We start from the raw sequence: 27363 nt of genomic DNA, 5'->3' as shown, positions 1-27363 counted from the left end.
AAGGTATATATTCTATAAAAATAACGTAATACAGCATCTGAAATTCGAAAAACATATATTGAACTTTTATTTGTGTTTATAATATAAAATGTTCAAATGTTCATTTGAAATTAAACTTAAGAATAGGCTATCTAACATTTCCTGTTATTTTTATACTACGGCAGCTATTGAGATAACAGTTAAAATTGAATAATAAATGGTAATAAAGATGTTTACTCCATTTAATGATTTACTAATTTTTATATACGATATTATTTAAATACGATATAAATATTTGTATAAAAATTTTTCCAAATATTTGTATCAATAGAACTCTCAAATTTACAATTAAATTAATATTTAAATCAGTATACATCTGTGTGTATATCACGCAAATCGCATTGTTATTATCATATTCTTTTCCTCTAAAATGTACTATACATGTATGTCGAATAAAACTTCGCAACGTATTCCATTCATTTCCACGTATACATCAATAACAATTACACTCCTGTCCAACGTATTAAAATAAATTAAAAATTGAATAATTGCTGGTGTAATCGTTACCATTAATCACCGGCGGGCTCAGTCCATTTAATTTGAACAATAAATCTTCGGAAAATTATAGATCGTACTACATTATGTAACTACTGTCGCACGTTCGATAAATTAGTTTACTTTCTCGACTGCTGTATGCATTATGGAACATTTATTACGAAGTTGTGTGACTGTTACGTTTTAAGCATTTACATTCCCAGTAACATCACTTTTATTATTCATTGAAACGTTCAATTTTAACTGTCGTACCATTACGATGTTTCATACTATCATTTTAAATATACTGCAGCGCAGAGAAAACTTGTAGTATGTAGTTTCAAGATAGTCGCGCATTACACTATTTCACTACAGAAATTATCAGAATATTTGGAATTGATTATAGAATAAGTTCGCGTTATTTACTGCTTGCAGATAACCAAATAAATCTGACTAATTGGATCAGTTCTGAACACAGTTACAGATTCAAGTTTAATAATTGAATTGGTTCTTATGTTTGTTCCAAAAGATGTATGGTGTGAGTACTTCGGTAAATTACCGTCAGTCCTATAGATATATTTTCCTCCCAGTTATTATATCGAGGTGTATTTTCCTAAAATTAATAAGAAATCTTTATTAGTATATATATATGTATATATGTATTTTATTGATCTTACTGTTCAGTTCAATTCAGAATATTTATTTTTCCTTCTGTCTTATAATTCATTTTGTTCTCGTCCTCCAAAGACAAAGCTCTTTCTACTGCGTATTACTTACATAAATTGTGAGACTTGTAACAATTAATTCGGTGAAATTAACGCGAATAAAATTTGCGTTTACACATACAATCCAATCGATATCCGAATAACGGTATTTCTCTGTAAACGCGCTTCAATTTGTAGTCTGCTAAAGAAACACTTTGCAGCAGTCTGGCTAGAAATTTCTGAGAAATTCATTGCAAAAAGTTCCTTTGTAGCGCGAAAATAAAATATTGTACAACTTATATTCGTTAAACCGTTCTCATTCCTGTAATAGAGAGAATACGCTAAAAATGCTACCGTTTAATTTAAAAAAAGGAAAACATGCGTTTTCACACAATAGTTATAATATAGTTAGAATCGTTATTATTAAATACATAGAATGTCATGAAACAAACGGAAACCAGCTGTGAGTTTGTTCATAAAGCAATGATATGTCGAAATTCTGTTGTCATGAACGTGTTAAGAGCAACATTATAATCGCTTGTAAATCGCCTTTGTATAGCTGAAACACCTGTATACGCATACCCACACATACACACACCTGTGTACACGCAGGTGCACCATTATACGTCGCCATAGAATTGTAGAGTCGATCGATAAGCCTGTAACGAGACATAACCTGAGTTATCAGGAGACTTTGGCCATGCACCGTTGGTAATCGTTGATCCGAGAGAATCTACTACATACATGTACGTACATACATAAGTGGTTGATCTATCAGATGTGCCGGGCTTTGGTAACGTGATGCTACTACGTTCTACTACGCGCTTCCTTACCCTATAATATAAAGTTTATACGAACATATTATATATCATAATATCTATATATCGTAAATCACATATATTATAGGATGTGATATATTCTATATATATTGTATATTATAGCACGATTTATAATTTTTAAATTTTTACTTTATCGTAATCGATTAATTCGATCATAAAATAGAGGAATTTGTAAGGAAATGATAGTACCTGACAAAGTGGCCATTTCAGAAATCAGAAAATGAAGTCGGACGAATAACTAGAGTGAAAAACATGAATGTTGCCAAAGATAATCGCTTACCAATCATTTTCGTGTACAGACACCTTTTCAAACAGCCTACTATCTAAGAAATGCATAACAAGTATACTAGCCAATAATAGAAAAAAAGCCAACCGCAAAAAATGTAAAAAATAAAAAACAATGTATCTATTTCTTATAATCTTTCATCCTGGTTTATCGCAAAGAGAGAGAGAGAGAGAGAGGGAGAGAGAGAGTAAAATATGTATAATATTTAACTGAAAAACTTTTAGAGTTCATTAGTTACAGCTAAGTATAGTTTTTATCCTTTATTTCATAAAATGAAAATTATTTTCATGAAACACATTAATGGAGGAAGGAAATAAGAAGAATATCTTTGGGGATCTATGTAAAATACACATGAATTAATATAATGGGTATTCGAAGCGAGAAATGGATCAAACTACGATATATATGTAGCATATACATATATATCGCTATATATATATATTGTTCCTAATATCTCAAAGAGCTTTGATAGAACATTGTCGAACGTGTTCAGTTTCGGAACTCTTGTATAGATATGCAATCCCTAGGTAACGTTCGAAACCCTTACAATTCTAGTATATCTATGAATTACATTACAACTCCCTTGTATCTAACAAGGTTATACTTTAGGATTAGATCAGGATTAGATTTAACGTAACAGAATCCGAGACGAATTCGCTGAATGTATACCAATAAATTTTAATTAACGGTTACGTCACACAGATACAACAACATCTGTATTTTAAGATGCATGTATATTTCCTGAAATTTAATTTAATCAACAAGTTGATTACGAGCGTAACAAAGTGAATTCAATAATTTAAGTAAAAATACATTGTCCTAAGGAAGAGATACTTTTTACATAATTCTAAATATCCGTAAGAATTATAAAAATTTGCGCGTAGATAATTTTATATATTTTTTTAAATGTCAAATTTTTATAACTTGTTTTTAAAACAATACAAGAGGAATGGAAATCGTATATGAATAGATACGATGAAAATACGAAGCAATTCGCAATCAGAAACGAATAACTGGCATAACGTCTCCGCTACAATAAAACTTTAATCCGATTTCGTGGCTGATGAATACGTTCAGCAGATAACTATGAATCGAGGCGATAAATGTTTCAACGCTTTGACTCTCCGAGTCGACTTCGTTAGATGACATTTACACACAACGGCGGCTCTTATCGAAATTATGCCTAACACGTTAGTTGGCATGTGAATTTGATATTCCTTGTCACGCATTATTGAAATACTGTCACTTATTTCGCTATAGTATATCGTAATACATGTACAGAATGTGCCAGGTTTCTTTTTTCCACAAAACGATTTTTCTATATTCAAGAAATAAAAAAAAGTAGGAAAAAATATCGGATTAATTCACATATAAGCTTATGAACGTTTTATCGAAAAATTATTGATATTGAATTGGTTTTTTATTCGTTGAAACGTAGAAACAGATTGACGATATTTTGTTCGGTTTTAAACTGCTGCACGTTCTTATAAAATATAGGATTAATACCTATGAGAAACTGAATTTATACTACATACATTATAAATTTTTTTATCGATTTCCTTTAATTTCAACAAACGTATTACCAATTCTTTATATTCGTCTCTGATATGGATGTATTAATTCTTGGCCGACAAACTTTTCCCTATAAATCCGTTAACGTGATATCAGAATACCAAATAATCGATTCTGTTCCTATTAATACATTGTTACGATTTCTGATATCACCGTCACTTGTACACCTCTCATTTACATTTAGTGAATTTATCGTATTCTGTACACTCACGTGTTCTACATCTCCCATTCTCGCTTCTCGCGTTCTTGTATGCTGCTTACACCAAGTACTTACAATATTGTGTATTGTCGACAGTAGCATTTGAATTCGGTTATGCAATTTATCAGAAATTAATCTATCTATGGCAACTGTCCTGTTGCACTCTACGATGCTTTTCTTTCCGTTGATTATTTCATCGTAGCCACTGATTGCTTCAAACACGCCCTGATTCCAGAAATGGATCTTGCTCCGATCTCGCTTCTCATGCCATTATTACGATTACATCATCGTTACTCGTACTCCTTTTGTTTACAATCGTATGCAAAATTACATATAAGTACAATGAACACTAAGACTGTCTTCCCTGTGTAATCAATATTTTGAATGTCGCTAAAAAATGGACATTCTATACGATGATCGCTACATATTTTTAACAATATAAAAAAAAACCTAAAAGATATTGAATCATCTATGCCGTCCTCCATAGTTAAAATTTTCTATCTAGAATGTTTCATTGTTCGAGATATCTCTACATATAATTGCTAATAGAAGGTTAATTTGGTAATAAAATAAGTTTATATGACGCATCAATGGAATCGTATTTCTTCGATTCGAAGATATTTTTCAACGTGTCGCCTCACATCGTTAATTGGCGGACCGACTATCTCTGCGAAGCAGAATACGAAAGAGACGGGACATTATTAAATTCATCACGCGCAAGTGGCCAAACAAACGAGATTAATGCTTTATTCGATTGTAGGGAATGAATAAAGCATCAGCGCTGAAACGTGATCAATTTTTCAGAAATTCACAATTTTCCCGGTGTAATTTGTTTCCTTCGATGATCGGATTTATGATTTAATTCGATGAACCGATGACAAAATGACGTACGAGCCAAGATACAGCTGTGGATTTATCCGTAGAGGAGATTCACGTTGATCTTTTCGTTTCACGAATAAATCCAGATTAATATGAACGTCTTCTGACGTGCGTTTATGAGATGTAAAAATTTTAATGACGACGTCATTATCGCGCCATCGGAGTATATGAATTTTTCATCGGATATCTCGTTATTGATTCGTCAAATCGCCGTTTAATTCTCACGAAAAATATTATTGTTACTTTAATATAATGCGCATTAAGGATACGTAGGTTGTTTTGCATACTTCATATATATATATATTAATTTGCGCGAATTTTATGTTATATTAAAATTTAAACATGTATCTAAATATATGTTTCCAATTTAATTCCTATTTTGAAATATTTTAATATCCATCAAATATACATATTTTCAAGCATTAACATTCTACAAAACCATTACACGTGTTTGATTTAAATCGGATTAAATAATAACTGGTATATCGACAAAATTTCGGGTTAAATACGTCTAATGTGATTAGAGCTCATTGTACGAGTATAAATTTAATTTTTACTTAAAACTCGTGATATATAGTTTCGCTATTAATAAACTTGCACAAGAAGATCGATGCAATATCTATACAATATGACGCAGATGGACGTATTTTCGGATTTCGCTATTCTTATAGTAAGACACGACTAACTCATGATTATGATAAAAACTTTGACTGATCTTGAAAACGTATATATTTATTACAAGCATACCTCATAGGGGTGTCAGAAATATTTAAATAATCATTCAGCCACAATATTTGTTATTAGGGAGATCATCTTCCGCGCTAATCATATGTTTAAGATCATTGTTCATATTGTATACCAATTTTTTTTAATAAATACTTATTTATATATTTTTCGATTGGTTTCAAACTTTATTAATATAGCCACGATAGTCGTGTCTCGTTTCGAGTTGATAAAGTTTCAAAATGTTTCGTATAACAGTTATAATATATTCATAACGTTTTCCTATGGTAAATATTCAAATACTTTTGCAAATAGCTGTATGCAGAATATACGTATAGTATACATAAACAAAAATCATGTTTATTTTCGTTGTGTATTGTTGTACTTGCCTCCTCAATGAATCACTGCCACCGTAAACGAAACTTTTCTAGTTCTTCAAACCGAGGAAACATTTTTTAATTTAAGACAAAAACGTCGCCGCTTCTTTCACCTTTTTGTTTTATCCGGAACCGGTGTACCGAGTTCAGAAGACCGCGGAAGAGAACAATTAAAACTTTTGGTTAAAATAGCATAGTCGTCGACGTCACTTGGGCAAACTGAATTCTTCGGCTGGCGGGAAAAGTTTTCTTTGGATAGAGAAACACAGCACGTTTAAAACTTTACACGATGATTTAAAATACTTCTCACGGTTACTTTTGAAGACCATTTAGATCTAATATATTCGTATTGTGTGCAATGTTTGCGTAGCATCTCACTCTTGGCAAATTTTTAGATTTCGTTCAGATAATGTGAGAGTTTACAAAATAAATACGAAAGACGTATGCAAAAAATATATATATATATATCTTGCCTGTGGTCTCAAAAAAATTATTGAAATTATTCAATAGTTGAAAACTTCCTCTCGGCGTATTTAAAAATAAACAAAGTTCTAGAAATAAAAAAAATATTTTGATACCACTTTGCTGATAATCTTCTATAAAAACAAACATTGACATGGATATACAAAAGGTTATTTATAACTGGTCTGTTAACTAAATGTATAGTTTTTTTTTTTTTACATTTAAAACAACACGCAAAAATATAGATAGATATAGTATAATATTCGTAATATTTTAGTACTGTAGTATAGTGAAATGTTCATCGTAACATTCAGTAGACGAAATAAATCTTGCCTGCGCCCTGCTCTTTAGTCATGTCCGTAAAAATATGCATTTGCATAAATATCTGCAGTTTATTTATAGCATTTTGCAAATCTACGTGCCTGTAATATTTACCCATTGTTCCTCTTTTATGAAGAAAACTATATAGCCATCTTCGAAGCGGCAATACTTCAATCAACTGAAAGAAATGAAGCGCAAAAATAGAAAAAGAACTTAAAAATTAGTGGTAGTCAAGCCTTATTCGCAATTCGAGGGGTTAACAGTGACATTGGTAGAGCCGAGCGAAATGTCGGCTGTCCTAACGTGACTTTCAGAAAGCGAGGAAAAAGGATACGGTCGCGAAGCCTTAGAAAATTTGCCCCGTAACGAAGCTTTGTGCCGATCCAATCGTCGGTTTCGCCGAGTGCAATTTTTCCCTGGCCACCGGAGCCTCGGCTGGCTCGGTTTGCCTCGCCCTCACCTCGACAGACTCGTCGAAAATGTAATCTTTCCACGGCCGCTTAATTCGCTGGTCGGGTTGTTCGCAACGTAGAGGAAAAAAAAGACAAGGTAACCCAAAACCTACGGGATCCGATTCGATCGGATTCCACGTTCCGACTTACGCGTGTGGATACTCTGGCTGTTTCGTTTTCCTGCGCTCTAGACGCCGTTTTCAGAATTTTTCGCGTAAATTAATCCAACCGTGACCGCTCCTATCTTTTTATTCCTTTCGCGTGGCTCGATTTTTTGAGCGATAGATTTTAGCGAACGATCCAGGGATCCGCACTTCCGGAGACCGAGTCACGACGTACGATTTGTACGGACCTCGGATGGCCTTCCAAAAAGCACTAGCCACCGACATCCATTGATTCTTCTACAGTCGAATTGAATAGAGTGCCAGCGTCCCGGTCGCGTCCTGGTCGGTCTGTATTCCAGGGAAGCATGCAATTGTTTGTGGGAATTTTCGTGTTCGCTCGACGAAGAACTAGTGAAATTTTGCACGTGTCGTTGGCATGTTTTTACGACAAGCTAGGAATGACAGAATGTACTTCTGCAGTTACTTCGGAACGTTCCAGCAACTTCTCGTTCTCTGGTTTCATTTTGAAATTTCCTCGAACTTCTTTTCTATATGTAACAAAATATTTTGGAAATGGCAATTTCTATGTTATGAAACCATAGTAAAATAATCGGTGTTAACAATCACATTTTTTACATGAAAACGATTTAAATATTACGAATTACCCTCTTACCTAATTTGTGTATATATTTATATTTGTATATGTATATGTATTTTTGTTACCATCTTGAAGATTTAAAAAATATTAATTGCCATCGGGTATTCTTAGTATTTTCTAGAAAATCACCTAGATTTATCATACACGTACATACATGTATTTAAAAGGTTTATATTCTTGATCTTTTTAATTATGCCACATTAAAATAGTTCTCTGTAATAATCAAAATGGGTAATCTAGAAAAATTGGTTTATTATGTTTTCCTGCCTTCAATGTTGTCTGTAGAGCGATGTAGAGAATAAATTTATTTTATTTTCTGATTTTCAGTGGTCGAAGAAAATCCTGTTACACAAAGCAAAACACACGAGGAGGGAAACGTTGATAGCCTTAATGACGAGTCAGGTAATATATCTTTTTAGATAGATAACATATTGCTTACCACCTTTCTATAACGAAATTGCTTGTGGTATTTGTAAATACGAACTATTGTATCAAATATATTATTACAGAGGAAGATGAAGAGAACGCATCGCAAACACATTCCTCAGTTGTAGAAACTGATTTCAAATTTTCTGACTTCATCTACAGGTAAGACAATTAATAAATGAGACATTGACTATGAGAAATGGACAAATCCAAGCATCCGACAAATCGAGCAATTCATCAGTTTTTTTCTGATATTAGTTTTATATTTTTGTATATTAAATGTTATTTAATTTTACATATTATTCGCTTTATCGTCCAAAATATATATGAAAATGTACAATATATTCAGTCTAACAACTGATTTCGTTATATTATCTCGGTTTGGCTTGGAAATAAATTTATTATAAATTAAATTGGTAATACAGTTCATTGGGATAAATTAATGCCATAAACTGATATTCAGAAAAGAATATGACTTACAATTAATCCACTTTTCCTCTCAATGCCTTAAATTTGATTTTGTAGCATATACTAAAAATTTTAGTTTCGATTTTTACATGTTATATTTTGTTTAAGATTTGCCAATGTAAAAATCGTGAGAGCAATGTTGGTTCTGCTACAGCAATTTGACAAAAATACAAACGAAGTGAATCATTACATTACCAAGATGCTTCATCGAATAGCCTGGGACTGCAAAATGCCAGGGCTCATGTTCCAAGCGTCAATGTTCCGCGTTTTCCAAAGAATTCTTGAGTCTAAGTATTGCGGCCACAAGGTAATTATTTATATTCATATTTATTTTTCTTAGCTCTAAATTTCATTCTTTGAAAACATAATGTAACTTGTCACATTCTATAACGTACATTTCGACTAAATATTGTTAGCTTCAAACTTTTTGATTTTTTTTGCTAACTTTTTCTTTAAGTTTCCTCATATAGTAGTTCACTGAATAACAAATTGTAGAATTAATGGCTTGAGCATCAGAAGTTATAGATGAAATACTCGTACAAATTATTATATAAGATTATGTACATATGGAAATTAAATATTATCACTGCAACAAAAATATTCAATTTTAAGATTGTGGACGTATTTAGAAAAAAAAACAGGAAACATTTTATTTCCCCAAAAAAATTTTGCTTAACTCTGTCATTACTCTTCCCACTCCCAAAATATACTATCTTTCATTTTTAATTATTATATCTTTATAACTGCATCAATATGTCAACTTACATTCCTTCTTTCATTATACCAATAATTACTTGTAACAATTAACAACCAGATAAACTGGTGACCATCAAATACGGTTCTATATGAAAAGTAAAAGAATGTTTTACAAAATTCATAAACAGTAGCTAGCCGTATGAAACTTATTTGGTCGGATTTTCAACAAAAATTCGCTCAATGAGACGTTCAAGTATTAAATGCATATACATAAACTAAAACACTTGGTCCCGCCCCTCCCAAACTTTTTATGTTAAGATAACAATACAGTCCAAATGATGATTGGAATTTCCAAACTATTCAACAAAGTTCCTATAATTTTCTATTGAATTTGCAGCACGAATGCAATTTTTTTCTTAACTTAAGGAATTTCATCGTCGAATTTACATGTCTGCCATGGTATCTAATAGCCACCGGAAGTATGCTTGTCTCGAGTCACGAAAGCTGAGTCCTCTTTGCAGGAACTCCAAAAGTTCGCAGTCTTCATAATCCGACGTTTCATCGAAGTCGCGCAAAAGAACCGGAAAGCGTATATGGAGCTGCTCTTCTGGAAGACCACTCGTGACGCGACCGAGGTCGTCGAGGGTTACAACGCGGAAACGGATAACAAGAAAGTTCCGCGCAGCCTCTGGACCGAAACCCAAGAGGACGAGTTACGCACTCTCTTTATGGAACATCAGACTAACAAGTATCCCCAAGGTACGTTGCTCGTCCTACCTTTCGCTAAATCCTATGATTTACGAGTCTTCTTTAACGCACAACTTTGCCGGATATTTTTGAATTTGCCAGGGCAGACGATTAGCTATATCCCGTTCTAGTTTGCTAGCGATTGAATAAAATATTCTATCAGGGGAAAGATCTCTCTGCTCTCAGGAAGCATTAATACATAATGTATGTACTTCAAAGAATGTTTATTGGACATTCTAAATGGAATACTTAATGAAGGGAATTCTAATGAATATATGTATCCGTACATTCTTTCATATCTTGCGCTGACTAAATTCACTGTCTTTAAAGAAGTCAGTCAGCGAGTAATTAATAGGCAAAAACCGACCAAGTAGGTTAGAGTGTATGATTTAGAAATACGTGTACAGGTTACGTTATTTGACCTCAAATGTTCTTGCATTTATAGTGTATTTAAGGTATGGATCACTATCTCGACAAAACTTATTAATTAAATAATATATTATAATACAGATTTGTAGAATTTTTTAACTTGTTACTATAGATAAGGCGATGTAATAACGATGCATGTTCTATATATCCCTTCATTTAGTATTGAAATTACTTGAAAGACTGCCTGTGTTGTTTCAGTCAGGATTATTTTAACACGAGTGATCCTTGATACAGAAATTGGTAGATGCTAGAGAGAATTGTCGGTAATATTGAATTACTGATAACAACGTCTTCATTTATCAGCTAACCTAATCACGTACCCCTGCGATGATCCAGTTATCCTTCCCTTCCTACAAATCAATTCAGGATAATATTGATTGGATATAAATAGCACCGATATTCATAGTCCTGGAACGTTTATTGAAATCTCCATGCACTATTAAAACGTGGTCCGGAAAATCAAATTTAATTAATTGCGTCCGTAAATTGATTTTTATTAAATCATCTAACATATATTTTATCGTTGTACATATTCTTTAAGAAGAAAGATATTAGAAAACCATACAAAGTTTTGGATCGCTTACTTAGTAAAAAAGGTGGAGGATGAACTTGGACTTTGTAATGAAAAGTTAGGAAATGGATGTTGGAACCTCTATAGATTTAAAATTAGTACACGCAACGATAATCAAATATCATAATTATTAGTTTATATTTATTTGAATTGCTTTGACGATGCTATTCCTGACATAATATCTTTCCTTCTTTATCCTCATATTTAATCTTATATACTGATTAGGAAATCCTATCAGCTTGAATCTTGAACGAAATCGATGAGCTTTTACAGTATATGAAAATAAATTCGGATTGTGGAAAGTTCTATAATCGAGGTATACATAGCTGTTAATTGAGCAAAAAATAATGAAATATGTATAGATAAGAAATAGCGAATTCTACCACCTTTTACTTTATTTTCTTTTATGAATCCTTAATGTTGAGAGTGAACCCAAACTTTTGAACGCGCAGTAGTGCATATAGTTCTATTCCTAAATTATGTACATCTTCATGTTTTATTCATTTAGATGTCGTCGATTGGATCTTAGAGCATATTAATCAAGAACGAACGCGTCGTGGTGTCATGAAGAAGCTGAAAGAAATGTGCCTGATTGTTAATTCTAAGGTAAGCAATTTTTGTAGTCACTCATTACTATTACACTTTGTTTCACGTCTACTTATTTTGTATCGTAAATTAATTTTAATTCTCAGGCATTTAATAATAGAGAGTATTACTTTTTACACGTATGTGTTGCTACCTGTATGTATATATATTATAACAATTTCAAGATTTCAATAATAATCCTTCGATTAATGAAAAATTAGTGCTTAAACATGTGTATGGATAACACCGATATTTGATACAAATAAAAATTCACTACAGAGTAGTAGGTTAAGCTTATCAAGAAAATATAAAAGAAATCTGTTTCTAAAAGATATAATACCATAACACGCAAATTGATTTAAATCCTTCTCGCTTTATAGAATGAAAAAAAAAAATGATTCTCCGGAGATTTGTTGTTTTAACTGATATTTACATAGATATTGAAAAATTTTAAATATGTTTTATAGAGTTTTAAACAAATCGGTTTTTGCACCTACTCTATATGGATGTTTTATATATCGTCAACTGCTTCCCTTCCTAATACAATATATTCTGCACGGCGGAGATCACTCTCAGACATTTCTCCAAACTAAACTGAATATGGGGGATGGAAAATCGTAAAGTTGGCGAAAACTGCCAACTACATAAAAAATATTAGCTATATTTGGCGAAGATTATTTTCATCATGATGTATGGGATCTGACGCACCCTACGACTATAATTCTCTAGGTCGTCAAAGAATAAATGCTTGCGCGTATCTTTTAGTTTCACTTTTTGCTGAATTTCCACTCCAAACTCCCATTTGTAGCGTAAAGAATCGAATTAAATCCGTAAGATAAAGTATAAAGCTAAATCCTATGTCTTTCCCTGCTTCACGGTTTAAAATAATAAAAGAGAGTCAGTCACTTGCGACTAAAAAAATTATTTCTTGCCACTCCGTCGCAACGAAGTCAGTGACACGCGTGTGCGCTCGTTATCCCTTCGATAATCGATTGGATTTACGGGACACTTGCAACCCACGCGTTCTTTCAAAAACGTATTTGAACAAGCAGAGTGGGCTAGCCGATCTCGACGCCCCCCTTGAACGTAACACTGACAAGATCAATGATTTACGAGGAGCGCGAGAAAACGTAGGGTAGCTGAGGCTCGAAAATAAGTTTCTGGACTGGCGTCGGTGACAGGCAGAACATATGCAAAAAATGGAGCCAAAGAATTGCTGCAGCAACTGTAAATTCTCGGGAGACAATTTCTACGAGGAGCTTTCTGGAGACTCCTTTTCTTTCCGGCCTCCTGCTCGAAAAGGAGGTTTCTCCGTTCCTGCGTAGATCACGACTTCCGCTGTGCCAGCAAGACTTTTTTCCTCTTTGCGACTATTTCGTTCGGGGATGGATGTATCTCAAGATTTTCCCCCGTCAAGTGTTCCTTTCCGGTATCTCCATACTATGGAAAGCTATCGCTTTGTTTGCGTTTTCTTATCCAACAACCGTATGAAGATTTTCGGGAGGAAGCTAGACACATAAATAGACGGCGGCTCCCTTAACTCTGAATGGATCGTCCGTATACGGTCCCTGCTGTCTCAGTCTCCGCCCTATTGGAATCGTTTCAAAAGTTGACAATTAATGTATTGAGGGTATACCTCGCGTTGCATTCAGCTTACAGAAAATTTATAGGAACCACATTTTGTACTATCGAACAGTACGTATTATTATGTACGTATATACATGCGCATCGACATAATGCTCATTAATTCTTTGAAAAGTCTCATTTGCGATCTTTCGTTTTTAAGAAAATTTAATTTCTTATAACCATTTGAATAAAATTATGAAAATTTGCAGAACACGTGGTAACATTTAATATTTCCAAAAAGGTATATTAATAATTTTTTAAATAAAAAAATAAACTACAAAAAATTTGTATAATTTCGACGTAAAAGATTACATGCGTACATATATCTGCTTTATTCTCGAGAACAATAATTAAAAATTTATATATTGTATAAATTAATTCTGTTGAAAAGGATGCTGTACAATTATATTTCTTTACATTCGCTTAAAAATTTAATCGCGTATTATTTTTAGCTGAAAATTTTTTGATTTATTCAGAAATACTACTATAATATTTAATGTTTAATAAAATACAATCTTCCCATCAAGCTAAAATATTTATTGAATTTGTTCGAAGCCAAGTTCAATTGCGATATTCTTTTTCTTAACTTGTTATGTCTAAATCGGTAAAAAATATGCAGTGCTTTAATATGCGAAAAATCAATCGTATGAATCAGAGAGTGTGTGATTATTAATATATCGTAATTTCATCGGTAATAATTTCCTGCGCTGTCGCTGTATAATTACAGACATAAAACGATTACAAGGTTCTAGTAATTCGTCGGACTTGAGAGATACCCAGACTACAAAACACTATTCGAATTCATTCGTCTTAACGCCAATGCAGCGAAAACAATTTTAACAGCATTATTCTTTGACGGAGAGTCGTAATTCACTGACGCCTTGAAAACGCGGCAATAAATTTTTCCCTTGCTTTCTTCAAATCGTGGCAGTAATATTAAAGTTTCCGTTCACGAGTTTCCATCGTGGCTTATTCGTTCGAGCGCGTTATTTCCCTTGCCACACTGCACCCTTTCGTAACCCTCGAGAAACTATCGCTTTGTTTGCCCTTTTGTCCTGCGATACACGTATAAACATTTGTGTCAAACGCGAAAACAAGGCGAAGTACGCGCCGCGTAAACTTAACGTTCCGCTTTCTAAAATTCATAACGAGAAAACAATTTAGGATTATTGAAACCTTGATGATAGCACATAATTTTCACCATTTTCTTTTCTTTCTTTCTTTTTTCTTTTTGCCATTTCACCTTTAAGGAATTCACGCGCAGTCAATAAATATTGACAATGATATTGTCGATTAAGTTTGACGATATTATAAATGGAAAATTAAGAAAGAACGCTCTTAGTCATAATAATTTTTCCTCTAGAAACCATTATACGTATACGTATAAAACATAGGCATGATTTGGAGTTTGAAAATGATATTCACATCTGAATTACTTCTAAACGATGGAACTGTTTATTTCGGTTACTTTAGAACGAACTGGAACGCAATTGCACAGCTTCTGTAAAATGGTAGAAATTTTCTTGAAAAGATAGGATACAAATACGTAGGTATAACGTATTTCCCTATCCGTTGAGTAAAAGTTAACGGTCACTGTGTAATGCTTTACCACCGCACTGGTAGGAATTTCAAAGTTGAAATGCGATGCTCAACTTCAATCCGTTTTGCTCGTGCTCTGGCTCTCAGAAACGATGAGTATTCATCGTAACACGAAACGTGAATGTTCTTTCAGTTAACGCTATGAATATCGATTAAAAATATCGTACTTTGATCGCACACGATCAATATGAGTCCACCTCCATGGCATATCTCTATGCTCGGATCGTGCAATTCCTAGATTTTTGTCGATATTCGACCTTAATTTCTCAATATCAATCGTGTCGCTGATGAGCTGCTTTATGAATTAAAATAATTCCATTTTTTATGCTAGTACACAGCGAAATAGTACAAAGCATGCATTAAGGAAGAACGAGACGGAACGTTTTTTGCATTTTAATTAAAGTATGATACATTTACAAATCATCGTATTGCACGAATATTGAATACAGGTATTGTGTAGCTTTTGAAAGAACAATAAAGACGAAGAATGTAGTCACGACTTGCGACTAAATCATTTGAATGTACGGCTGTGACGAGAGCAGCGCAACCAGAGGGATAATAGTTCATTTTCAGCCGTCGCAACAATGGCTATAGAAAAGATTATTAGAGGATAAAAAGGCTTGTAAAAAAATTAACAGCGAAACGCGTAGACGCGGCGATTTCAATGAGTTTTGTTATACTGATATTCGTTTCCCTCTTTCCGCGTGTCCTACTACCTTTTGAATAATCCTTTATGCGACAACTTTTCAAACTAGTTACAATACGATTTTAAGCAAAACCTTTTGAAACAAGTGACTACCGTTTCATGTATTATGTATTACATAGCCCGAAAACCAGAATTTTCCGAGCTTCAAAAAGTGCGAATGTAACGGTGAAACTTTGAAGAAAATTTACATGAAAATGTACGTTGAAATGAGATCCGCTATTTGCATGGACGTTAAATTCATACATAACACACTTTTAAACACGTTACTTGCTAATCGAATAAAGCACTGAAAAACTGTTCGCATACATTTTTTAATTATTTATTGCACTCATTAGAAACTTACGAATTTATTTATGCATGCCGGGGATCATTTTTTTCCAAAGATTGACATACCACTTTTTACAAAAAATATTATATTTTATTTTATATTATATTATATTATATTTCCAAAATGAACGACAAATATGTCGTTACTATCATAACGAGTAAAAACTAACATTTTCAGATACTTCTTTGTTCAATAAATTAAATTAATTATTATAAGTAATGTTTAATTTACCAGAGAATATATTAATATCGATTTCATCGCAATTAGCAGAATGCCATACATATTATTTTAAATACATAGCTGTTGTATCAAATGACACGTTGAAATTATTGATATGAATTTGAACAAATATTTCAATTCGTTTTCTCTTTCTATCACACTAATACATTTTCACTTGTTTGTTAAGCTAAACCGTCTACTGCGCTAATTAATATATAATCTTGCTATTATTAATTTATAATAGCAATCACGAATCTGATTTTTAAGTATTCGAATTCAATATCGCTGGCAAACATAAATTGAGACATTGTTTGACAATGTGTTAGGGAAAAGACTTAAGAACTTTTCTTCCTGGCTCTTCCATATCGAATCTCTCATGGTTTATACCGAACTCGTTTGTTAGTAAGAAAATAGGCGATTTAACTCGATCCTCTTCGTTACATCCTTCTGTTTGTCGAAAAGCCATCGGACAACATCGCGGGGGAACACGTTATAGCGATAATCTTGAGACATTACCTGCTTTAAGACGGCAAAGGAACCTAGAAGCACGCGCACCAAAGAGAAATAGAAGGAAAGTAAGAACGATGGATGGAGGTAAGGCGACGATATATCTGAGTACCGTTAAAACGGTATTACCCCACTTCGAAATTGACGATTAATCATAGGTGTGCACCCGCTGCTCCGCCAGGAGAGGAAGCTGATTGCCCTCATACCACTCATTCAGACGAGGACAAACTTGCCTGCTCAGGATATTATTGATTTCTTGGCGGATTTTTACGAACAGATCCCTGTACAGCTGCCCTTTGAGAATTTAATGAGCGAGTGCTCTATCAGCGTGATGTATGCATATTATAACGAGGAGGATATTGAGAATTAGTTAGGCTGATGGTATTGAATGTCGTCTATGTTGAGTGATTTAAAGGTTTCGTTTTGTAATGTCGATGGGAAATTTGTAATGTCGATATAAATGTACTTTCTTATTAAGAGTATTAAAAATTATATCTCCGTTTTAATAATTTCTTGAGATATAATGTCTGTTTCATTCATTTGTTAATAAATAATAATATAATTTCGGAATATTTCGTACGTGATTTCAGTACTTTCTGATTATCATTTGCTAAATAATCGATGATAATAAAATTAATATCATATTTATTTAATCTTTCATACGGGAGAAAACGTTCGATCAACGGTTATTAATAATTGAAGTAAAAACGACATTAATTAATATTATTATACGTTATGATATACTGTACCAAATTTTTCTGAATAATAACATTTTTATACGATAATTAAATATTCAAGGAAGTAAATGTATGAAATTTATAAAATGATATAAAAACACTTTGCTAATTTAATTTTTCCATAACCAAGCAATTTGTCATTAACTACGCTATTATAGCTTTACTCGAGTATCAAAGAAAAAGGAGTAGTTTCGTTAATTTTACAAATCTGGTAATTAGTTGTTTCTTAGGAAATACGCAGCTGTTAGGAGAAAATGGATTGATTGCTGTTTCACCCTTAGCAAGCGGCGATTGGATTACTTTGGATATTATTGAATCCCTAACAAATTCCTTCCAGAGGAATCTCCCCAAAGTTTATTTCACGTCAAATTAATTACTGCAATTGTTGTACTTTAAACTAAAAGCTACGTACAAATGATCTGTAGTCTAACTCATTTTTTAATTAGTGGCAACTTCTGCAGCACTGTCGTATGTTTGATAAAATAATTTAGCACATTTACATAATTACTTAATTTACACAAAACAAGTGTGAACAACAAGAGAGAGGACAATGAAACTTTCTATTTTAATCTACTCAATCCGTATGTAATTATTTTTTATATGCAAACATAAAAACAATAAAATAAATTAAAAATTGTTATATACAAAAGTATGCGAAAATGTTCACTTTAATCACTTATCGGAATAATTGCATAATTGTTTAATAAGTTTGATATTTTCTATCCTTCCATCAGACTGCAATGTGCCCTTTAACAAATTAATACAGACTAACAGAAATCAATTGCTGAGATTTCTGCTTGTTTAAGTTTCAATCTTGAAGAACATTTTCATAAGATACTAAGACCACAGTGAAATGCGTATTTTCTGTAATTATAAACAATTGCCAAGGTAAACCTAATTGGTCTTATAACAATAATATTTACACAGATCTTTTTACGCAGACTTTTTGTATAACTTACACAATTTCGAAACAGATCCATCGCTTACGATGTAATTAAGCAGGCTTACGTCTTTTGTTTATTCCCATAAGTGAATCTAATCTGGCGCTGGTATGAACTGCAAAAAATTAGTAGAATTCTATAGCAGGATAAACACGAGATCGCACAAATGAACAGCAAGAAGCAGCGGAAAGCGAATGAAAAAAGGATGAAACGTATTATCGATTCGTCGGCAAAATCCATGAAAGGGAGGCTCGTGAAAGCGTTTCATTTAAATAATTTCATGCGTGGATACCCTTCTCCCTTCAAAACTGAATGAGGGCAACCTACAGCTGGCTGTTCATTTGACATTCATTTAGTCCGTGAAGTCGCGCGATGCGACGCGACGGCCATTTAGGACACCAACAAGGATCCCTGTCGAGGGTGAAACGTAATCGTTGGAAAACGAGCGTCGTATTTTTTCCCCCTTTATCTCCTTTTAAGGGAACAGGGACTTAGGGTCAGGAATTAGACACCAAGCATTCTCCAAGACCTCATTTGCACAATAAATAGCTGCTTACGTTGTTTTAGTATACCTACGAGCACATAATGTTAGTCTTATCAAGCAAATGCAGAGATTGGAGGATTTGCAAAATCCCTATCCAGAAGTAATCTTTCCTCTGTATGAAATTTATTGTATGTCATCTTTTATTAAAAATTAATTATCTGTTGCTACTTTCGCTCACATTATTGTAGTATCGCATTTTATGCAAAATAATCGACGAATGAGTCACTAGGATAGCCTCATTCATCTTTATGATATCCTATCAAATTCAAAAGTTTCCTCGTGTTTAATTCGCATAATTTTCTATTTAAATTACGTATTCAAGTGCCCCGATTTAACATTTCTAATCGTCGCATTGCATTAAGATATCCTTTCGAAGAAGTTTGTTGATTAAAATTTTCTAATATACGTATCGATAATCGATTGTAACAAAATTAAAGTAAAAGTTGAAACTTTCATTTCTAATTCTAAATTATTCCAACGATTTAAAATAATATATATATTACAATAGTATGAAACGAATCGCAGAATTATACATATATGCAATAATAATAACAGTGGAACGTACAAATACAGACTGAAGTGCTTTCCATTATTACCTTGTTTTCGAGAAAATCAATTTTGAAGAATCATTAAGTACTCGTGTAATTGACCGATCTGTGCTGCGACCTTTGCCGATGAAATTACGTGAATCAATAACGCAGCTTCAAAAATATCGAAAATCTTGGTGAAATGAAACGAAGAACTAATTATTACGTGTTGTTCAATGTTAAAAACACAGCTAATGGTAAACATTCATGAATCCATCATGCGAGAAATGTAATTTTATATTTAATAGTAAAAACAATAATTCCTCTGTTGAGCGAATCAATAAATCAACGATGAAATAAAAAATATTTATAAATGTATGTAATATCTGTTGCTATTGATGTTCTTAGTGGTTACAAACTGAAAAGTTAGATAAAGACATTTATTACACATATAATATAGAAACGTCTGAATCTCAAAGGAGCCATACGTAGGAACAATAGGAAAGTCGCGAAATTCAGTGAGAAACGATGAAAGATCATTGGAAGATGTCCAAAATCAAGATGTTCTAAATCAAGAATTTCTTCATCGAGAATTAATATTACGTCATTTTAATGCACATGTGCGAAGGGCGAACTCTTGTCACAAGTGTAAAAATTCTTGAGGTGTCCGATCAGCCAGAATTATCAACACGAATTACGTATAAGCGTCAGAATCATTTACATTCTCTTGAGAGATACCGCGGAATTATTATGATCGTTAAACTCCTTTTCATACCACGGCTATGTTTTACACCTACAATATTACATTTCCGAGATACTTACATGCTTCCTTCGTCTCATGTTTCTTCTTCGAAACAACGCCACTCTGTCTTATTTCTGCTATTTTTATTTCTTGTAGCAATTTACTTTATATCTCGCTGCTATTTGCTATTTCTCGTAGCAAGCGCGCCTGTTCTCCTGCTTCAACGTAGCCACCGCTATAGTTCGCATACTCGCGCAATCGAATTTCTGCTACATTCTACACCAACGCGTAGAAATTACATACAAATCATTTGTCGTATACTTTTACACTTATCGTTAAATCAGCTATCCCATCCGCACAGTATTTGTTTTTATGACAATTTATTGTTTACCATCCTCTGTTTCAACACCATTTAGGAGTTGAATTTCAAAAAATACTCAGACGCGTGTTTATTTATTTTTAATAAGGAGTTTGTTTGCCGGATTTCACGTTTTCAAGTTTAGCAACACGTAGGATATGGATATCCCCTAAACAAAAATTTGTTCACCTGTTTCACCTATTTAGCGTTTATATTTACAAAAATCTTTTCAATCCTCGTGTCTATGTCATAAAAATAGCATACTGTTCAAATTTCACCTTTCACGTTTCTAAGTACAGTGATTTAGACCGAGCATTGATGAGTGAAACAATCGGCTGCTTTTGCATCTTGTTATATATAGCAGTGTGAATGTTAAACGCTCGAGTGCCAACTAGAGACTAGTATCACCACTGTGAACGATAACCGCGAAGCAAACTATGTATTGGCTATTTGCCTGGCGTTGTACGTCATATGTTTACCAAATTTAAACATTTTGTGTCATAATACTAGGTGGTTGATGGTTGGGTAACAATGAGAGTGCTCGTCGTTAGTAACTGACTATCTAGCATGAGCGGCAGTAAACAATTATCGGATGCACGGCATAGTTATGTAACCTGCATCCGGTTATTAAAAAAAACAGAACGTTATACATAATGCTGACGACTAGAACACGATATGATAAAATGAATTTGATCTTGAATTTCGAGCAAAAAGAAATATATATATAAATCACACTTTTTTCATTTATTTTTGTACTAAAATCGCCCCATGCATGATTGAACTATCAGTCTAACAACTATCATTACGAACGATATGACATAGAAGAACTTTGTTCCTCAACACGCGACAGCTGTAAGTGCGAAATCTTGTTACCATTTTCGGTCGTCATCGTTCAGCTCCGATGTTTCTGGCATCTGTGAAATCTAACAAATATCATGATCCTCGTACAGTGTCTATTTCAGATAAATACTCACCCTCCATAATATACATTTAACGAAGTTACAACGATAGAATATGACGTGTGAGCATTGACTTTGGATTTATCTCGATTCTCGATTTGTCTAAAGAAAAATATCATTTGTAGAAGGCTTCGCACGTTGCAATTTAATTGTTGCCTTCATCGAATGATCGTACAAATCTTCAACGATATCCAGCAAACTTCCACATTCTCACTGTTATTTAAAAAGTTTCTTACTCATTCGTAATTACCGCAAAATTCATTAGCTAAAACTCTTTACGGAAGGACCGTATATAAACGAGCAACTTTTTACCTTAAAATTAAAGAAAAAAAAACATTGTTTCAGACTATACGAAACGAGGTACAGAAGAGACTTCCAAAGGTATGGTCCGAGGACGAGATCAGTCAGCTTACGGAACTTTGGGAACAACTGAAGCAGGACGATGGTAATTTTTAATGAACAGTGGGCCTGTTGAATTTCATAAGTGATGAATATCTCAGAGATACAATATAATTTGGCGGGGAATGCGCGATATCTGGCTGACCGCGCCTTGAAACAGTTGAAGAATTTTGCGAATGTTCGTTCGGGAATTCATTAGCACCCGTGACGATTCTCGAAATTTAATTAAGCACCGAACATCGGTGACGGCTGGCTGCTGCTTGCAGCAATAATTCGGACTCCGTCGGGACGCCGAAGAATAATATCCTTTCAGACAGAAAGATTTTCAGAAGTCTTGTAAAACTTGCTTCATTCTCGTGCGTTTACCCTGCTTCCCATGGTTTTAACGCTCAAAATTATTCTCAGCCCACCGTGCTCCATGAAAATTCCCGAAAATCAACTTCGTTCTTTTCTCTTTGAAACTTTGATAATATCATTTTTACCTCGACTACGTCCCGTGTGAAATTCTGGAATTTCATTTATCAAACTATTAGATTTAAACGTTTCACTATAGTCTATCGTTTTTCTCAATAAAGGGTATAAATTCACTAGAGAAACGATATTATAAGGAAGCACAAGAAATGATAATAATTTGTAAACTAGATTTATATACATTTACTTTAAGTATAATCACTCACGCGTAACAAAGTGCATCATTCGATGTTTTTATCACGTATCTCGTATGGACGAAAGCATCAATCTATCAAAGCTAAATAAAGCTGCAGGATTCTCAGTTGTTCTCAAATAATAGTTAGATATTATTTCAAAAACTTTCCCCAACAAATGAAACGTTTCATTCTCAAAACTACACATAATCTGAAACAAAGTAAATTATTTACTATCTGGTATTTAGTATTTTACTAGAAATGGTATCTTACTCGGCTCTGGTTACATTACTTTTTAAATATTATCGAACTACGAACAAACATCCAATAAGATTCCATGTAATTTTCCAGATTTGACCCTTGGCTTTCTATCGTATTGAACATTCCATCCCCTCAAATAACGAATTAATACCAATACGATTTATGTTGTGTACATCCAGATCCCGTGGACTTGATCTTCAATGGGCTCACAATAAAGCGGCCGAAGCCAAAGATCAAGGAGAAGCTTTTGGAATTAGGATTGGCCACGGATCGCAAGGAGTTGCGCAAAAAGCGATCCAGAAAAAGCAACCACGGTAAGTGTTCACTTTCTCTTTTTCCGCGTTCACGTTCTATAGCCGGTTACCTCTGCCTCTTTTCCCAGCCTTTTCTCCGGTCTCGAGCGGCTCTGAAGCAGACCTTGTTCCGGCCAATCCTATCCCATTCCATTCGCATCTGTCTTTCTTACCATCCTTAGATGCTGCGACTATTCCCATTCGATCAGTTCTCTCTGCTAACACGATTGCCGGCGACTGCACGCTGTGAACTCGTTTTTGAATGGAGCAAGTGACGCTTGACGGTGAATTAAGGGAAGTGAACAGCAGCTGAGATAAATATGGCGAAGAAACCAGAGACGAGATCAATTTGTACAAAATCCTCTTGTAGCAGTTTCTTTTCATTGGTTATGATTGGAAACATTTTTTTTTTTATCGATAACGTCAGAAGCAATAAGTTATAGAGATAGAGTATTTCTTCTTGTTTGACCTTTGGAAAGCTGCGATCGTTGAATTAAATTTCAAGTCGTAATGTACAATAGGGTACGTCACGAAATACCTACAAGTAATGAAATCGTAAGAGATTGAAATGATCGATAATAGAAATAAATTTGATAACAAGAGAAAGTTTAAGTAGGAAGATTGAGGCGTTTCTACAATTTCCAGAATTCTAGTCGCACGATAAATACCACTTTCCTTCTCTTCTTCTCAATAGAATCATATATCTTTTGTATACATTATTTGATAAATTTTTTAATTCTTCATAAATGAATATTGAAATACTTACGTTTGGCAAAGGTTAGTTTAAAAGAGAAATTTTAAACCTGATAAACAAATGCAAGACAACTACAATTCTGCATAGACCAATGCTGAAATAAATACAATATTACTTAGCAAGAAACAAGTAAATTGTAGTTAGTATTATTATATCTTCCCATTCTTGTCTTATCTTTCATTTATCTTTATACCTCTGCCAAATAGAGATAACGATATCTCGTTGTTACAACATTTATTCTTATCCCATTAAAATAACCCATTCAATGTGTACAATTGTTCAATCTATTCAGGAATTTATTTCCAACAACTATTTCAAACAAAAATTTCAAACAACTACTAAAATAAGAATATCTTTAACACTTGGAATATCTTTTACATTTTCATGAACGGATCATGATCAATTACATGCCAAATGAACACACATTTAACTGGTTCCACGAGGCATGCAAGAATATGTACGCAGAAGGTACGGTTGAAATAATATTTGCGTTTCTAGTTCGGAGTTCTGCAGAAGCGGCAAAGCGGTTCATAACAGAATCGTTGCAGAATACAAATTCTGTTATTTAATATCGAAAAACGCGAATTCCAGTCGTGGTTTTCCTGCTCCCATGCCAATATCACTCGTCCCTGTTCCCCATTACGCCGCAAGGAATTTCATATTTATCATTGTTATTGTTTTTCTGTTTCCCTCCACGTCCGCTTATTTGTATTCAATGTACTACGATAGATCGCATTCTAGATATATAAGGTTAGGAGATGAAGTATAAAAGCAAACTTTTGTCTCGGCTTACGTGCTATTGAAACAACGTTTCCTCGCCTCTATCTCATCGCCTCTTCCTCAAATAAGATTCCGCAAGCCGGAACACCCGGTATGTTTCCGGATGCAACGCTGGGTCTTAATATCGCATGTGCGCCGATCGAAACACTTTAGGAACGCACGTGAAGACAGGAAATATTCTTGATTTGCTGGAAGATCGACACTTCTGAAGAGATGTTGAAGTATCTGTAGAAATGACCTACTTCTAAAGTTGTTTACATTTTTTTCAAAGTTTCTAATGACGAATGTCATTGCTTTTAATTTTTTCTTTAATTAATATTAATCAAATTAAATTACTAAAAATCATAGTGTTTTTCATTTTACGTATCTTCTAGTGAATTTTTTTTGTACGTTTCGAAAAAGTACGAAAAAAATACGTCCGTGTTCTCGCGCTGTTCACAGTCCATGGCTCATAATAATAATAATAATAGGCAAAAATTTTAAGCGTTTTTTGTAATAACTCACATGATGAATGTTTTATTGATCGTGAATATTTGACAGATCTTCGAAACCTAGGGACTAGTAATTAAATTGTAAAGGAAAAATGTTGGGTGCAGTACACGGTGATGTAATTAATATCTTCTCTGCCTCTATCTAAGAGTAATATTCTATCGTAAAAGATCTCAAACCGATACATGTCAAGCCTGTAGCAAATTAATTACATGTTCATTTTCCACCACGCTCGTGCAAATTCCTTTTCTTTGTGATTGTACTTCACGAGCGACGCACAACGAAATCGATTCATTTATTACTTTCACGTTCATTTTGTGTTCATTCGGCGAACGTTTAAATTTCTTCGAATTTCATTAAAGTTAATGAACTTCGCCGAGCTTTGGAAATTTCAACTTGCAAAGTTCGAAAATTACGAAGTTACAGGAATATCATCCGTTTTTGCCACTAGTGCAATACAATGTTCAAGTTTTAATTTCTTTTTCTAAGATTCTTTGAAAACATCTTGTTTTGGATGGTTGCTCGAATATTTTAAGAACTCGTTGCAGCGTAATACGCGGATATGTAACGTAGTCGTTTACGGTCTTAACTTGAGCATCGTAATTTTGGAATTTCTTGTACTCCTCCGACTTCATGATGCATTGATTCACTCTCGAAAGACAGAAAGAATTTTCAAATTTTCAGAATCTTAAGATTCTATTTCTTCCCTACCATTTTAATATATTTCCTAATATTTTGTTTCGGTTCCTATTCGGTTATTGTGCCCTCTATCATTTTCCTTAAATTGCTATATTACTTTCAGATAAGATATCGCAAAATAATAAATTTGTATACGAATCAAATAAAATTGCAAAAGCGAATTAACAGACAGCTTGATGATTAACAGACTTTTTCAAGAAGACAAGTAAACAAAAAGATATTAATCTGGAAATATTGAACAACATATTTCTCGACTAATCACGATCATGGTAACGGATTAACGCACGTACATCTATATTTTTATGCAACATGACTTTCCTATCACGAATGTATGTATTTCAAATACATTTTTCGCAAATGCCTGGAACCGAAAGAATCCATATCGAAAAACGTTTATATTCATTTCCCGTTACTTTGTAAAAAGGTAAATCGTCGTGGGAAACGCAGTCTGCCAGTAATTCCGACGAGGATGAAAGTAGCGACGAAGAAGCTGGTAAATCCTCGAGCAATAGGAACGTGGCTCCCAATAAACCAACGAACAAGGGAAAGAAGAAAAATGCGAAAAAACAGCCAACGATGGTTTACACGGATGCACAATTATCCGGACTCTTGAAGGATGTCATCGAAAAAAGTGAGTAATACCCGTATCACTCCCTCTTTCGTCGATTTTACACAGTATGGTCTCAGTGATTTATGAGAATAAAATTCAGGGTAGATATTTGGAACATTATGCTCTCCTCTTTTACACCGACGCACAAGGAATGTGTTTCGAGGGCGCGAAAGGGCAGGATGATCTGCAGTGATCGTTCAAGAGCGAAAAGAAATAGATCGGGAAAAGTAATGATTTGTCAAAGAGACCCCTGTTTGCGGTACAAATGTAGCACGCGAAATACCAGTTTATCCCCATGGATTTTGGCAAAGACATGGTTACAGAACGACCCTGTACTTCTTTTATGTCGAACCAATGTGCTTGTCATCTATCAAAATACCATTGCTTTCAGGCAGTGACACAGGTTTCAATGACACTTGAGGCAAAATTAATCTCTTCAACTTTCGACTGTTTTATCACATGATTTACATTTAGAGTTTCTTCAAAGATTCAACAGTATAGAGAAACTGTTTTACTGAAAAGACCTCTTGTAAGAAGAGATTTCCAGACAAGAATTGAAGACAAATTTACATATTGATTTATAAAATCTTAATCGAAATATTGCAATCGAGATAACGAGAAATTAATAGA

The 27363-nt window shown here is 33.7% G+C and overlaps 2 protein-coding genes across 12 annotated transcripts in view; one reads left to right on the top strand and one right to left on the bottom strand.

The window, feature by feature from the left end:
- Window positions 1–27363, top strand: part of LOC122566444 (protein timeless homolog) — a 247359-nt gene that overhangs the window by 217778 nt on the left and 2218 nt on the right. The window contains exons 16-23 of the mRNA XM_043723656.1: window positions 8417–8491; window positions 8599–8677; window positions 9092–9290; window positions 10201–10438; window positions 11935–12032; window positions 22150–22249; window positions 23288–23422; window positions 26548–26754. Of these exons, the coding sequence (XP_043579591.1) occupies window positions 8417–8491; window positions 8599–8677; window positions 9092–9290; window positions 10201–10438; window positions 11935–12032; window positions 22150–22249; window positions 23288–23422; window positions 26548–26754 (1131 nt within the window). The remainder of the gene's footprint in view (window positions 1–8416; window positions 8492–8598; window positions 8678–9091; window positions 9291–10200; window positions 10439–11934; window positions 12033–22149; window positions 22250–23287; window positions 23423–26547; window positions 26755–27363) is intronic.
- LOC122566446 lies at window positions 131–21236 on the bottom strand. Of its 11 annotated transcripts, XM_043723660.1 has the most exons (5): window positions 21124–21236; window positions 20568–21014; window positions 1972–2051; window positions 1816–1876; window positions 1190–1539 (listed from the first exon to the last, which is right to left on the bottom strand). In XM_043723660.1, coding segments are annotated over exons 2-5 (333 nt in total). In that variant the 5' UTR covers window positions 20570–21014; window positions 21124–21236; the 3' UTR covers window positions 1190–1349. The 11 variants fall into 11 exon arrangements, 3 of the variants coding, with proteins under 3 accessions (XP_043579596.1, XP_043579595.1, XP_043579594.1); XR_006316520.1 differs by adding an exon at window positions 131–1126 and having other exon boundaries at window positions 1191–1876; window positions 20568–21234; XR_006316521.1 differs by adding an exon at window positions 131–1126 and having other exon boundaries at window positions 1291–1876; window positions 20568–21234.

The sequence above is a fragment of the Bombus pyrosoma genome, linkage group LG4 (assembly GCF_014825855.1).
Source record: "Bombus pyrosoma isolate SC7728 linkage group LG4, ASM1482585v1, whole genome shotgun sequence".
NCBI classification, from domain to species: domain Eukaryota; kingdom Metazoa; phylum Arthropoda; class Insecta; order Hymenoptera; family Apidae; genus Bombus; species Bombus pyrosoma.
This window is presented reverse-complemented; position numbering and strand designations above follow the sequence as displayed.